A 16,460-nucleotide genomic window follows, 5' to 3' on the forward strand; every position below is an offset into this window, starting at 1 on the left:
ATTGCAGGATATTGTAAAATTAGGTCTCGCCTATGAGGTCCGCAGATACAGGAGGGGACATTAGTAAGAGACTGGATGCCGTGATAAGAGCCATTGGCACCTCACAATCATTTTGTGGGTGGGACAATAGGTGTCGGAAGGGGGATACGTCCACATTTCCAACCTCTTAAATGCCTCTGTCACAAGCTACATCTGCCCTAGCAGGAATGTTCGGCCTATTCGGAGTAAGGCTTAAATATAAGCCCTACCCCGAAAATAAGCCCTAGTTGCAATTCATTAATGAAGTGTCCGTGCCTCTAAAAAAGTTAAAGACACTGCAGGACACTTCATTAAAGAAAGCAGACACCTCTAAAAGAAAAAAGAAAGACAACGCAATCATACTCACCAGACCGTGATATTGTGGAACGCAAGGACCTGCGGTGGAACGCATCCAGGACCTGCGGTGGAACGCATCAAGGACCTGCGGTGGAACGCACACACACATCCGGTGATACCGTACTGCTCCAGTGGCCTGAGACGCTGTGGAATGAGAGGACCTGCGGTGGAACGCATCCAGGACCTGCGGTGGAACGCATCCAGGACCTGCGGTGGAACGCATCCAGGACCTGCGGTGGAACGCATCCAGGACCTGCGGTGGAACGCATCCAGGACCTGCGGTGGAACGCACACATACACCACACACATCCAATGATACCGTACTGCTCCAGTGGCCTGAGACGCTGTGGAACTAGAGGACCTGCGGTGGCACATATTGAGAACTTAAGGAAGAACACATCAATGTGTTCCACCGCAGGTCCTCGATGCCCTCCACAGCAGGTCCTCATGTTCCCAGTGTCCCAGATTCCCCTGTCTGCTGGAAGCAGTGCAATATCACTGGATGTGTGTGTGTGTGTGTGTGTGTGAGTGCCAGCCGGTTAGAAGCATGGGAGGACCACCATGTAGAAGACAAGAACCTGCAGGGGTCTGATAAGTATGTTTCTCCTGGGGAAGGAAGGGGGTGTCTGTCTTTTTGGGGGGTAAACTTACCCCCAACCCGTGTTTCCCCCAAAATAAGCCCTAGCGCATTTTTCGGGGCCAAAAACAATTAAAGACTATGTGCTATTTATGGGAAAACACATTAGCTCCTATCACAGCATCATAGAAGCTAAGCTTGTGCCAGCTGTGTAACACAGTTGACACCTGCACTGTATGGATATTGAGCATGCAGGGCGCACATTGCATACAGTTACTGTTGCAAATTGATATTTTGGCAGAAAGGCCCCTCAGCATTGGCGCCAACTAGTGATGAGTGGGCACTACAATGCTCAGGTGAGTACTCAGTACTTGGAATGAGCAGGTCGGACACTCGAACGGCATCGACTCAAGTACTAAGTATAATGGAAGTCAATGGGAAATTCGAATATTTTTCAGAAAGCTTTCGGTACTCGAGTCGCGCCAGTCCAAGGGCCCGACCTGCTCTTGAGCGCCGAGCATAGTAGTGCTCACTCATGAAAATGTCGGCCAGTCCAGTATGGGAGAGGCGGTAATACCGGGAGTCCCTTTCACGCTCTGTTACTCTGCTATTACATGTCTCATACTATTACCATAAAACAAGGATTACTATATGTAAAGGGCACTGCCATGCAAAGCTCTAGACCGCGAATCCCTTCCAGGCAGCACCAACACGAGGCATCTTATGTACCGGGACCTTGATGGAAGGGGCGGATGTTTTTGGAATTACTTTCCATGCACAATTCCTTTTCTCGGTCACCGACAGGACCGGACGGTGCCGAATTATCAAACACTCCGGAAGGATGAAGAACGCTCATACAATTCAAGATGTAAAATTAAATCCCTTTAATCCGGCATTACTTTTTGGGGGAGGTTCAACCAAGACGGTGGATTTTAGGGTTGCTGACCTTTTTTTTTTCCCCCATACATGTGAATACGGCCTTACCTGCGGATTGCGATACTGGATAATTGGGAAAGGTCTCATGTATATGTCAAGACGTGTAAAAAGAATCACGAGGCCCTGGTTGGTAATCACCGGCGGCCATGTTGGCAGTCCATGGCCACCAGACCAGAGCCCTGCCAAACACCTACTACCACAGTCATCCCCAAGACTTCTTCTGCCTACTGATCAGAAGAGGTGCGGGGGATGCAGCAGCTAGTAGGAGGTTTGCAGGGCTTTGGCCTGGTGGCCACGGACTACCAACATGGCCACCGATGACTACCGACCAAGGCTTTATTATTCTTTTTACATCAGTCTTGACATATACAGTACATTAACACAAGGCCCTGATACGTTGGCTTGTCGGTAGTCTGTGGCCACCAAATTAGAGCCCTGCAAACCACCTACTAGCTGTGGCATCCCCCGCACCTCTTCTAATGAGTAGGCAGAAGAAGTGTTGGGGAGGACGCCAGTAGTATCTGGTTTGCAGGGCTTTGGCCTGGTGGCCACGGACTACCAACATGGCCACCGATGACTACCGACCAAGGCCTTATAATTCTTTTTACATTAGTCTTGACATATACATTAACACAAGGCCCTGATCCGTTGGCTTGTCGGTAGTCCGTGGCCACCAAACTAGAGCCCTGCAAACCACCTACTAGATGCGGCATCCCCCGCATCTCTTCTGATGAGTAGGCAGAAGAAGTGTTAGGGAGGACTCCAGTAGTATCTGGTTTGCAGGGTTCTGGCCTTGTGGCCACTGACTACCAACATGGCCACCAGACCAGGGCTTTGTGTTTATGTATATGTCAAGTCCCTGGTCGGTAGTCACCAGCGGCCATGTTGGTAGTCCTTGATCACCAGGCCAGAGCCCTGCAAACCATCTACTACCGGAGTCAACACTTCTTCCACCTACTCTTCAGCAGAGATGTGGGTAATGCCGCAGGTAGTTTGCAGGGCTCTGGCCTGGTGGCCACTGACTACCAACATGGCCACCGGACCAGGGCTTTGTGTTGATGTATATCTCAAGACCCTGATCGGTAGTCACCGGCAGCCATGTTGGTAGTCCGTGGCCACCAGGCCAGAGCCATGCAAACCACCTACTACCGAAGTCAACACTTCTTCCACCTACTCATCAGCAGAGATGTGGGTGATACCGCAGGTAGTTTGCAGGGCTATGGCCTGGTGGCCACGGAATACCAACATGGCCGCCGGTGACTACTGACCAGGGTCTTGCGATTCTTTTTTCACTAGTCTTGACATATCAACACAAAGCCCTATTCCTTTGGCCATGTTGGTAGCCAGTGGCCACCAAACCAGAGCCCTGCAAAGCACCTACTATCGGAGTCATCCCCAACACTTCTTTTGCCTACTCATCAGCAGAGATGTAGGGGATGCCGCAGGTAAGTAGGTGATGTGCACGGCTCTGGTCTGGTGGCCACAGACTACCGACAGGGCCACCGGACCAGGACCTTATGTTGATGTATACATCAAGACTAGTGTAAAAAGAATCACAAGGTCTTGGTCGGTAGTCACTGGCGGCCATGTTGGTAGTCCGTGCCACCGGACCAGAGCCCTGCAAACCACCTACTACCGGAGTCATCGCCAACACTTCTTTGGCCTACTCATCAACACAGGTGCTGGCGATGCCGCAGGAAGTTTAGTCTAGTCTGGTGGCCCCGGACTACAGACATGGCCACCGGATCGGGCCTTGTGAATCTATTTTGCTCAACCTTATGTGACTGCACCATAGCATAAGAGGATTATCAGGCAGTTGGGTTGGACTACCAGGATTGCCGGGTGAAAGGGATTTTACATTATCTGGATGTTGGGGTCTTGAGGTTCGTATATAGGGGGGGGGTCACGTGGAGCGGCCACAATAGGAGCCAGTCTTGGTACAGTCAGCTGTCTATGGAGCTGGCACCGGCAGGCTTCTTATACGGAGCGGGTCTGTGTATTGAGGGAGCGTTGGGGGGGTGGGATGGGATGTACCATGCAACTCCGCAACTGCCGCGGCCCACCAGCCGTACACAAGCGAGCATGCATTAGTGCAACACACTCACCTGATAGGACATCACACATGACTGGATGGCGGGGGGCGAGAGAACAGAAACACACAGATCATCCCTCCTGTATACTATATACGGGGAGTGCTGATGTCACCACGTGGCGGCGTCGGGGTCACATGACCGATATTGCGGGAAACTAGAGCATTATATAGGAACTCTCCAGCTATGTGTGAACACGTCCCTACAGTGAACGATAATAATGGCCGTATTGTTTCACGCCCGATATGCCTCCCGCTCCTGAGGACCACACGTACTTAATTCTGCAGTGTTACATACCATTCAGATCTATAGGAAAGCTGGGTGCAAAATCTACATAACACCCGACATTTATTATCATAAGACTGAGTGCAAATCGCAGCAAATTCCTTCTGCCTGAGGCTAAAAAAAAAAAAAAAAGGGAAATCCCTTGTAGTGCCGACTCTTTGAGGGATAATTAATTTCGACTTTGAAAGTCGGCCGGCAGAACGCCATTCTTCATCTCAAAAGAGGCCTAAATTGGATTATCCGGGGATGATAAAGCCGGAGGGTGGAGAGCGGGATTTGTGTATTTTGACACCGTATGTATAGGAATGGCGCATTACACGTACACACGCCACGCTGATCAAACCGATTCACAATTGTATCAAAGGAGGCTCCACTTCAACTTACACGACGTTCTCTCCGTTTACCTCTGGAGCTGAATTCAGAATTCTGCTCATTGCCAGTTACCGGGAAAGGAGTGCATTGTGGGAAATCAAATGACTGCTGCAATAAAAGGCGAAGAACTTAAGTCACATGACCGAACACGAGGCAGGATTATCTGCTGTCTGTTTCCAAACGGCAGAATTTTTAAAACAGCTCTGAAGGTGAATGGAGAGAACGAGCCAAAACAATTAAGAAATAAAAATTAAATTGCTGAAAGCCAAATGACTCTAAAGGGTACTTTACACGGGATGACCGATCGTGCAATTTCACGATCGATCATACCCGCCCCCGTCATTTGTGCGTCATGGGCAATTGATTGCTTGTGGCACACAAAGTCGGTAACCCCCCCGTCACACATACTTACCTTCCGTGCGACGTCGCTGACGGCGGCGAACATCCACTTCTTGGAGTGGGAGGGACGTTCGGCATCAGAGCGACGTCACACGGCCGCCAGCCAATAGAAGCGGAGGGGCGGAGATGAGCGGGATGTAAACATCCCGCCCACCTCCTTCCTTCCACATAGAGCCGGCGGGTGCCGCGGGACGCAGGTAAGCGATGTTCATCGTTCCCGTGGTGTCACACGGAACGACGTGTGCTGCACCCGAGCATGGTAGTGCCCACTCAACACCAGAGATAACATAAAATTCACTTTGGCTTGGGCCTGCCTCAAAATTGCTGAGATTTCATCTGAAAAATGGAAACATCCCTGGCAATTTCAGGACTGTTGGTGGCAATGCATAAGGCATCCATTTATATAAGCTCCTATTTCCCAGCATTCCCTGCTGGATCACCTATAGTGATTTGCATTCTGGGAATTTAGTCTTTATTTTAGTCATTAACTCTTGCTGAAAGAGAACTATTTTGGAGACTCAGTGGTCTCTGGCCCACCAGGATGTAGCATCACTGAGCACTAATAGGTTAACCCATAAGTAAAAGACCCTAGTAACAAATGGGGTTGTCTTCTGCAGGATCTTTGGAGGCTTTTATGAAGTCAAAAAGTCTAGGCCCACCCACAGGATCTTCTGGTATCCTGGTGGGTTAGAGTGATCCAAGGAACAGGTCAGGGATAAAGATGTGGAGAAGAGTAAAGCAGGGGTAGTTTATAATAAGATAGCCCAAGTTCATAATCTTAGGATCCAAAAGTGTTCAATAAAAGGCACATAAAGCAATGTATAGATACTCACATCCATGGTACGATGCCGGAGAGCCACCAGATTTCCCATAGTCTTGTTCAGAATAGCTGGTGGACAGGTTGGGCTGGCTGGAGCCACGACCAAAACTGATCTGATTGTTGCTCCCGACTCCCGTGGCCACCTGAGCCATTCGCTCTTTGGTCTTAAGTGCCTGGGCCCTTTCGCCCTTCAACCTCTCGTCGTCTTTCAAGAGGCTCACCAACTGTTTTGACTTTTCCCTCACGTTAATGCCTTGGTCTTTCCCGTCCCGGTCGATGTATTGGAAGTCTTTGAGCGTCTGGATGGCAAATATGTTCTCCTTGCACTGGTGGGACACTCTCTCGGAACCGGTCTTGATGAGATAGTCCAGAAGGGTCAGGGCTTTGTAAACATGTCTCCAGTTCTTTCCGTGGTCATTCAGCCTCTTCCAGATCATGCTCATGATTTCTGAAAAAGCCACCACGTTGTAGGTCAGGTCGGCAATCTCCGTCATGAGGGAGCTGGAAGGACCCCAAGGATCGTTGGAGGTGGCTTCCCTAACTTTAATCTCCGCCTCTGAATAATTATTCACAATGTTCTTCATCTGTCTCCGTATGGATGAGGTCGTCATTTTTGTGTTTCTTTAAAAAAAAAACATAAAATCACAAAAAGTCTGAGATTCCCCGGGTCCGAAGGTTAAAAACCAAGTAAGGAAATCCTCTCAAGGAGAAGGAGTCACTATCGTTTCCACACATGACCAGAAATGGGCTCCAATTTTGGTTAAAATCATCTCCTCAGCCGACGTACATCACGCGATCCCAAAACCTGTATAAAAAAAGGAAATAACGGTCAATTTTGTAAAATAAAAAACAGCAAACATTTTTGAAAAAATTCTTAAAGGGGATGTCCAGTTTGTAAAACCTATTCTGAATGGCCGGACGGCGGAGAAAAGAGGACATGTTGGATAAATGTCGGACGGCTCAGCTGTATAGGCACGGAGCGGCGGAGATAATCAGTGGTCAGAATTATTTCCCGCCATTTTCCCATGTCGGTCATGTGACCTGAGCGCTAAACTGACCACCCATAATGCACTGCTCTCTGGTAACAGGAAACCGGGGGAATTTAGCTTTGAAAAAAATATGAAAGAAATTTCCCTGCGGACTCTTCATTCCTTCAGCTCAGAGACTCCTCCGATAACATCTACCGACATGTCTCAAGCAGCACATACCGTCCATTAGCCGATCATTACCTGTAGTCTGTTCATTGTCAGTCCCCCCCAGATTCAATAAAGTTGTTTTTGTTGATCAATGGGCCTCATTTCTTTGCTTAAAGCATGGAAGTGCGAATAATGAGCCCAAACCACCACTAATTAACAGTCCCCACATAATTGTGCTGTCAGTCCACAAACCAGTCCTTGTTTTCACCCATCTCATCCCAAAAGCAGCCAGTTATCTCAATTCCTAAAACCGGTCACTGGATCAGAAGTGTCCTGTATTTACTCTTCTCCCCTAAGTATTTTGTAGTTTTGTTTTGTTTTTTTTTAATGCCACAATAAACTTACAGAGATTTGGGCTTTTTTAGTACTAGTTTTTACAATCTTTGCCAAAGGGGTGTGGCTCACAGGATTCTCCGAGGGCGTGTCCGTTGTCTGTTCTGTATTATTACCTGTGAGCATTGCCCCCCAGACCATAAAAATTAACATTTAAAGGGTTTGTCTACTACTTTTACATTGATGGCCTATCTTTAGGATAAGTCATCAATGTCTGATCGGCCGGGGCCTGACACCCTGCCCCCTCACCGATCAGCTGTTCTCAGTCCTGGCGGCATCAGCACGCTGCCGGAAATGGTCAGTACCAAGGTTGGTTGTTGTGCCCGTCTAAGCGTCTAACTTTGTTACGAGTCCCGAGCAGCCGAGCATGGTAGTGCCCGCTCATCACTAGTTACGAGTACAGAGCACCCGAGCATGGTAGTGCCCGCTCATCACTGGTTACGAGTACTGAGCACATGAGTATGGTAGTGCCCGCTCATCACTAGTTACAAGTACTGAGCACCCGAGCATGGTAGTGCCCACTCATCACTAGTTACGAGTACTGAGCACCCGAGCATGGTAGTGCCTGTTCATCACTAGTTACGAGTACAGAGCACCCGAGCATGGTAGTGCCCACTCATCACTAGTTATGAGGATCAAGCACCCGAGCATGGTAGTGCCCGCTCATCACTAGTTACCAGTACTGAGCACCCGAGCATGGTAGTGAACGCTCACCACTAGTTACCAGTACAGAGCACCCGAGCATGGTAGTGCCCACTCACCACTAGTTATGAGGATCAAGCACCCGAGCATGGTAGTGCCCGCTCATCACTAGTTACCAGTACTGAGCACCCGAGCATGGTAGTGTCCGCTCATCACTAGTTATGAGTACCAAACACCCGAGCACGGTAGTGCCCGCTCACTACTAGTTATGAGGATCAAGCACCCGAGCATGGTAGTGCCCGCTCATCACTAGTTACAAGCACCTGAGCATGGTAGTGCCCGCTCATCACTAGTTACAAGCACCTGAGCATGGTAGTGCTTGCTCATCACTAATTAGCAGCAATAGGAGCTAGCTCTATTCGCTGCCCTTAGCTCCTGAGGCTGCTCCATGCACCTCACCCAACACAGAAGGTATTATTATACTCCATGTCGTGAAGGGTTTAACCCTTTACGCAATGTCAGATATCTTTATGTCAGCCCCCCGGTATGTTTATATCAATGGTCATTGTTCACGGGGACCGGAAATCACAGAACTTATATATTGTAAAGTCACAGGATCTTCCATGGGGCTCACAGACAATGCACAGGAAGAAGCTTTGTGCTATAGAAAATAGATAAAAGGGTGACTCCTGACAAAAATGGAGAATTTAGCAAGTAACAGCATAATCTATATCACAACAGACACCAAACACCCGAACAACACTATGAAGAGTCGTCCCAAAATCACAGACTGGCAAGAAGAAGGTGTCGGGAATGTCTCGATGGGTGACGTTGAAAGGGGTTTCTTCACTTTGGACAATCCCTTAATTATAGGAAGATCATAAGCGATCAGCCCTGGCGATCATTTGTGATCTCTGAGGATAGGTGCTGGAAGTGTTCCGTTTCCCCACAGCACCCCCACAGGTGAAATGAAGTATTACACAGTGTCCATTGAAATCAATGAACGGTCAATGCAATGGAGGACAGGACCTCCCTCCAGAGCGAGACGCCCCTTGTAACTGTCAGAAGACCCCCTACACTAACTCATAATACCCTCAAAGGATGTAGGTTTTTTTTCTAAACCGGAGCACCCAACAATCAATATGGCTCCCATAGGGGTTGACTTGATGAGGATCACAGCCCCCGTTGGAGCCGTGGCCATGTTAACACAAAGGCAAATACACCCTATGGATCAACGTTAAACTATGACTCTCAACATTCACCACTGGCAGTGGCAACAGGTGGCGGTCTACACGTGTCCGGCCTAAAGTTACGGTATTGTTTATTCTATTGCGTTCCCATGTAATCCAGACAGGAAGGGAAACAAGCGAGCATTGTGAAGGATCGAGGACATGCTGAATACAACCTCCAGTGTTTCATCGTGGACACAGAGGACGCTTCATGGGCCTCTGTAAATGGAGACATTCATGGGCTATTCTGCACTAAAGAAGTGGCCTTGCCTGTCTGTGAAGGCGCGGAAGACCTCCGACTCTAATGGAGACTGGGCCAGATTTATCAAAACCGTCTCATGCTAAAACGGTAATTATTACCCCTAGCACCCAATCACAGAGCAGCTTTCATTTCAACAGCTGCTACAAAAAATTGAAAGCTGCACTGTGATTGGTTGCTATGGACAATAAGGCCACTGATAGCGTTAGACAGTTTATGATTCACAGCAACCAATCACTTAGCAGCTTTCTTAAGCTGTTGTGCAAAAATGAAAGCTATGCTGTGATTGGTTTCTATAGACAATAACACACTGTTACTATTAGTTTCCAGTCCATAGCAACCAATCACAGATCAGCTTTCATTTCTAAAGATGTTGCAGGTTATTGAAAGCTGCGCTGTGATTGGTTGCTACGGATAATAAGACACTGTTTGGTTGCTATGGACCACAAACTAACGCTAACAGTGTCTTATTATCCGTAGCAACCAATCATAGAGCAGCTTTAATTTCTTAAGCTGCTCTGGAAAATTGAAAGCTGCGCTGTGATTGGTTGTTATGGACAATAATATGGACAATAAAAACAGCTTTACACAGTTTGTGGTCCACAGCAACCAATCACAGAGCAGCTTTCTATTTTCCAGAGCAGATTAAGAAATTAAAGCTGCTCTGTGATTGGCTGCTATGGACCACAAACTATCTAATGGTAACAGTGTCTTATTGTCTATAGCAACCAATCAGAGCACAGCTTTAATTTTTTCACAGCAGCTTACTCTGTGATTGGTTGCTATGGACTGCAAACTCTCTAATGCGAACAGTTTCCCATTGTCCATAGCAACCAATCACAGCGCAGTTTTCATTTTTAAACAGCAGCTTAAGAAAAGAAAGCTGCTCTGTGATTGGTTGCTATGGACAATAAAGAGTGTTATTGTTAGACAGTTTGCTGTCCATAATATCCAATCACAGAGCAGCTTTCTTTTATTAAGCTGCTGTGTCAAAATGAAAGCTGCGCTGTGATTGGTTGCTATGGAAAATAAGACACTGTTAGCGTTAGACAGTTTGTGGTCCATAGCAACCAAGCACAGAGCAGCTTTCATTTCTTAAACTGCTGCAGAAAAATGAAAGCTGTGCTGTGATTGGTTGCTATGGACAATAAGACGCCGTTAGTATTAGACAGTTTGTGGTCCATAGCAACCAATCACAGAGCAGCTTTCATTTCTTAAACTGCTGCAGAAAAGTGAAAGCTGCACTGTGATTGGTTGCTATGGACAATAAGACACTGTTAGCGTTAGACAGTCTGCAGTCCATAGCAACCAATCACAGATTGGTTGCTATGGGCAATAAAGTCTTATTAGATTGTTTTGAAACATTTTCCCCATTTTATCTAGATTTCTGTTGTGTAAAAAGCAAATAAATGGTTAAGATTGGAAGATTGGAGAACGGGAATAACTAGAAGTGATGGAGTCCCGCACAAATAATCAGAACTAAGGGTCTAAATGGTCAATGTCTTTATGTCCCCTATCTCCGAACCATATAGCTTTGCTGTAACCATATGTATAAAGGAAGGCTGACATGAGCAAGTGTCAATAGAAGCATACACTGAGCCACACACATACATATGGCCATATAGTGCACATTACTCACACCCAACCCACCCATATGTAATATGACCTAAGTTATTGAAAACAGGTTGTAACATGCCTGCAGAGCAATATCGGACTATTTTTGGTATGTGTGGACATATTTTTAGCAGCCTTTTTAAATAGAAACTTGCCGTAATTGCAAAAAAAAAAAAAAATAAATAAATATATATATATATAAATATATATATATATATATATATATATATATATATATACGGTATATACCGCACACCTCCCCATGACTATACTGTGGTGGGGTATGGTGAATATAATTAAGTGAAGCAAACACTTCATCTCCCTCATCTTGTGATTTCACACATAGCATTTTTGGTAAAAATAAATAATTAAAAAAAAAAAATTGTCCTTGTTTTTTTTTTCCCGAAACAATTACTGCAAAAACCGCCATGCGACCGGTGAATAAGCCCTATAGGGTTTCCCGAGTTTTATGTAAAGTTTAATCCTATAACAAAAAGTTCTGCAATTTTTCTTATATACCATATTTTTCTGATTATTTTTTTTTTTTTTCTGATTATAAGACGCATATTTCCTCACAAAAGGTTCTGAGGAAATTGAGGGGCGCGTCTTATAATTCGAATGTAGCTTACCAGGAGGTGGAGAATGGGAGCTGCGCTGGCTGCGGTGGAGGTTGTCTATGCGGGGGGCTGTCTGGCTGTGCGGGGGGCTGTCTGACTGTGCGGGGGGCTGTCTGGCTGTGCGGGGGGCTGTCTGGCTGTGCGGTGGGGCTGGCTGGCTTTGGGGGTCTGGCTGCCTGTACGGCTGGCTGGCTGTCTGTGCGGGGGGCTGGCTGTGTGCTGGGCTGGCTCGCTGTGTACTGGGCTGTCTGGCTGTGCGGTGGGGCTGTCTGTCTGTGCGGTCGGGTGTCTGGCTGTGTGGCAGGCTGTCTGGCTGTGCGGGGGGCTGTCTGGCTGTGCGGGGGGCTGTCTGGCTGTGCGGGGGGCTGTCTGGCTGTGCGGTGGGGCTGGCTGGCTTTGGGGATCTGGCTGACTGTACGGCTGGCTGTCTGTGCGGGGGGCTGGGTGTGTGCTGGGCTGGCTCGCTGTGTACTGGGCTGTCTGGCTGTGCGGTGGGGCTGTCTGTCTGTGCGGTCGGCTGTCTGGCTGTGTGGCGGGCTGTCTGGCTGTGCGGGGGGCTGTCTGGCTGTGCGGGGGGCTGTCTGGCTGTGCGGGGGGCTGTCTAGCTGTACGGGGGGTCTGGCTGGCTGTACGGGGGGTCTGGCTGGCTGTACGGGGGGTCTGGCTGGCTGTGCGGGGGGGGCTGGCTGGCTGTGCGGGGGGCTGGCTGGCTGTGTGGGGGGTTAGCTGGCTGTGTGCTGGGCTGGGTTGCTGTGCGGGCAGCTGTCTGGGTAGCTGGCTGTGCGGGCTGCTGTGGCTGTTTGGACCAGAGCGGTGCGGTGGGTGTCCCAGATGCTCTGGCTTCAAATAATAGCTCCCGGAGTTGGCGTGGAGCTCTCAGCTGAAGATCTCATCTGCGCACACACCGCCTCTGGCCCATTAATCTCCTTAGCAGCGGACTTAAGGAAAATGGTGCCTGGAGGTGGCGCATGTGCAAATGAGACCTCGGCTTGCCATTGAGCTGATAGCTCAATCTCCACACGCCGACTCCAAGGCCATTTCTTTGAAGCCCGCACTGCCGACAGAGCATTTGGGATACTCGCTGCACCATCCTGCTCCACACAGCCAGCACAGCCCACATAGCTGCCAGCACAGCCCCACCACTGCCAGCATAGCCCCACCACTGCCAGCACAGCCCCCACCGCTGCCAGCACAGACCCCACCGCTGCCAGCACAGACCCCACCGCTCCCAGCACAGACTCCACCACTGCCAGCACAGACCCCACTGCTCCCAGCACAGCCCCCACCGCTGCCAGCACAGACCCCACCGCTGCCAGCACAGACCCCACCGCTGCCAGCACAGACCCCACCACTGCCAGCATAGCCCCACCACTGCCAGCACAGACCGCACCGCTGCCAGCACAGACCCCACCGCTGCCAGCACATGCACAGACCCCACCGCTGCCAGCACAGACCCCACCGCTGCCAGCACAGACCCCACCGCTGCCACCACAGACCCCACCGCTGCCAGCACAGCCCACATAGCTGCCAGCACAGCCCCACCACTGCCAGCATAGCCCCACCACTGCCAGCACAGACCCCACCGCTGCCAGCACAGACCCCACCGCTGCCAGCACAGACCCCACCGCTGCCAGCACATGCACAGACCCCACCGCTGCCAGCACAGACCCCACCGCTGCCAGCACAGACCCCACCGCTGCCAGCACAGACCCCACCGCTGCCAGCACAGACCTACCGCTGCCACCACAGACCCCACCACTGCCAGCATAGCCCCACCGCTGCCAGCACAGACCCCACCGCTGCCAGCACAGACCCCACCGCTGCCAGCACAGACCCCAACACAGCGCCTACAGCATCGCCCTATTCCAGCACCGCCCCTGCCTCCTGTGAACCTGCTCCACCACCACTGCTGCCCCCTCTGGTAAGACAGAGTACAAAACAGACCCCCTTTTTTTACCCTTTTTTATCTCTAAATTTCGGGTGCGTCTTATAATCCAGTCTTATAAAATGAAAAATACGGAACTTTACACCCAATTCATCATTCATCTTGCACCTTTTTTACACAACCGATTAATTAGAATATTTGTGTTTCAAATCTTCACCATTTCCATCGCTTGCTGTCAGTGAATGAAAACAGTATTATCTGCATCCAGAAACTGAAAATCTGTCCCTTCCAACGTCAAAGCGGGTGCAGGGTTTTTTTTTTGCTCTGATAGGCTGGAACAATTCAGGATTACGGACTTCAGAAAGTCAGAAAAAAAATGTTGCAATTCACTGACAGCAAACAGAGGGTGATAAATGGAAACGTAAAGTATATTTGACGCTCGTTATGAAGTTTTCATTGTATCAGTTACATTAAAGCGAGTTCTAATCCACATCCCGTTATTTCGGGGCCACGTCCCGGCCGCGGCCATTGCTCGGGTGTCTTTATAAGGACAATCTCTTAGTTCTGCTTCCTGTTTGGAGCGAGTCGTAGCAGGGTCCCGAGGCTCGTCAGCAGAGCACCACACATTTTCTTGGGCCGCGTCCAGACACATGGAATTTATTCTGACGTAGGGATAATGTCTACAGCAGCCTGGCCGAAAACTCAGGATATTACAGATTTAGTAAAACCAGCAGAGGACACTAAATACACTCTCGTGGCCTCCATACTACAGCCTGAAGTGTAACGTCATTGTGTCATGGCCGCAGCTTACATCAAAGAGGGTCCGGGTGCTGAGACCACCACAAATTGCTAAAATGAACCACTGCGACTCTTCCATTGTGATCGGCTATGCTCAGCTCTCCATCAAGAATGGAGAAAGAGAAGTACAAATTCATAAAAACTCTATAGAATATAACTACTGAAATACCGCCCCTATGTACAAGAATATAACTACTATAATACTGCCCCCTATGTACAAGAATATAACTACTATAATACTGCCCCCTATGTACAAGAATATAACTACTATAATACTGCCCCTATGTACAAGAATATAACTACTACTAGAAGGTGGCCCGATTCTACGCATCGGGTATTCTAGAATTTACGTATTGTGTAGTTCATGTATGATTTTTGTTATATATATGTGCGGTATGTGCGTATATTTGTGTGTGCAGCGTTGTCTGTGTGTGGGTGTCTGTGTAGGGCAGTTGTTTGTGGTTTCCAGTGTGTGTGTGTGGTGTGTTGTGCAGTGTGCGCGCGCGCGTGTGTGTGTGTTGGGGGGAGGTGTGCACTCTCCATCGTGCTCCATCCCCTATGCTGCGCACCCCCCATCGTGCTACATCTCCCATCCTGCGCACTCCCAAACGTGCTCCATCCGCCATGCTGCGCACTCCCAAACGTGCTCCATCCGCCATGCTGCGCACTCCCCATCGTGCTCCATTCCCCATGCTGCGCACTCCTCATCGTGCTCCATCCGCCACGCTGCGCACTCCCCATCGTGCTCCATCTCCCATGCTGCGCACTCCTAAACGTGCTCCATCCGCCATGCTGCGCACTCCCAAATGTGCTCCATCCACCATGCTGCGCACTCCCAAACGTGCTCCATCCGCCATACTCCACACTCCGCATCGTGCTCCATGCCCCATGCAGCGCACTCCCCATCGTGCTCTATCCCCTATGCTGCGCACCCCCCATCGTGCTCCATCATCTATGCTGCGCACTCCCAAACGTGCTCCATCCGCCATGCCGCGCACTCCCAAACGTGCTCCATCCGCCATGCTGTGCACTCCTAAACGTGCTTCATCCGCCATGCTGGGCACTCCTCATCGTGCTCCATCCCCCATGCAGTGCACTCCCTATTGTGCTCCATCCCCTATGCTGCGCACCCCCCATCGTGCTCCATCTCCCATGCTGCGCACTCTCAAACGTGCTCCATCCGCCATGCTGCGCACTCCCAAACGTGGTCCATCCGCCATGCTGCGCACTCCCAAACATGCTCCATCCGCCATACTCCGCACTCGCCATCGTGCTGCATCCGCCATGCTGCGCACTCCCAAACGTGCTCCATCCGCCATGCTGCGCACTCCCAAACGTGCTCCATCCGCCATGCTGCGCACTCCCAAACGTACTCCATCCGCTATGCTGCGCACTCCCAAACGTGCTCCATCCGCCATGCTGCGCATTACCAAACGTGCTCCATCCGCCATGCTGCGCCAGCATCAGCCTCTGTACCCGCATCATCAGCCTCTCTGCCCGCAGCATCAGCCTCTCTCCTCCCAGCATCAGCGTCTCTGTCCTTAGCATCAGGCTCTCTTCTTCCAGCCTCCCTCAGCATCAGCCTCCCTTTCCCAGCCTTCCCAAGGATCAGCCTCTCTCCTCCCAGCCTCCTTCCTCCCAGCCTCCCTCTCCCAGCCTCCCTCAGCATCAGCCTTCCTGTCCCAGTCTCCCCCAGCATCAGCCTCCCTAAGCATCAGCCTCCACCAGCATCAGCCTCTGTTCTTCCAGCCTCCTCCAGCATCAGCTTCCCTAAGCATCAGCCTCCCTAGTCCCAGCCTCCCTCAGCATCAGCCTCTCTCCTTCCAGCCTCCCTCAGCATCAGCCTCCTGTCCCCAGCCTTCCCTAGGATCAGCCTCTCTCCTCCCAGCCTCCTTCTTCCCAGCTTTCCCATCCCAGCCTCCTTCAGCATCAGCATTTCCCTCTTCCCCATGATCAGCCTCTCTGCTCCCAGCCTCCTCCAGCACGCCCTGCTCCTCTGCCGACACTCACACACCCGATCGCATGCACTCACA

General features: G+C 50.1%; 1 protein-coding gene across 5 annotated transcripts in view; it reads right to left on the minus strand.

The window, feature by feature from the left end:
- Positions 1 to 16,460, minus strand: part of EPN2 (epsin 2) — a 63,851-nt gene that overhangs the window by 23,273 nt on the left and 24,118 nt on the right. For 4 of the 5 annotated variants that reach the window (XM_075318338.1, XM_075318337.1, XM_075318339.1 and 1 more), the window contains exons 2-3: positions 5,868 to 6,659; positions 3,994 to 4,014 (exon numbers count right to left, since the gene is read on the minus strand). In XM_075318338.1, the coding sequence (XP_075174453.1) occupies positions 3,994 to 4,014; positions 5,868 to 6,465 (619 nt within the window). In that variant the 5' untranslated portion in view covers positions 6,466 to 6,659. The remainder of the gene's footprint in view (positions 1 to 3,993; positions 4,015 to 5,867; positions 6,660 to 16,460) is intronic. The other variant, XM_075318340.1, reaches the window with a different exon arrangement.

Source organism: Anomaloglossus baeobatrachus, chromosome 7, assembly GCF_048569485.1.
Source record: "Anomaloglossus baeobatrachus isolate aAnoBae1 chromosome 7, aAnoBae1.hap1, whole genome shotgun sequence".
NCBI lineage: Eukaryota > Metazoa > Chordata > Amphibia > Anura > Aromobatidae > Anomaloglossus > Anomaloglossus baeobatrachus.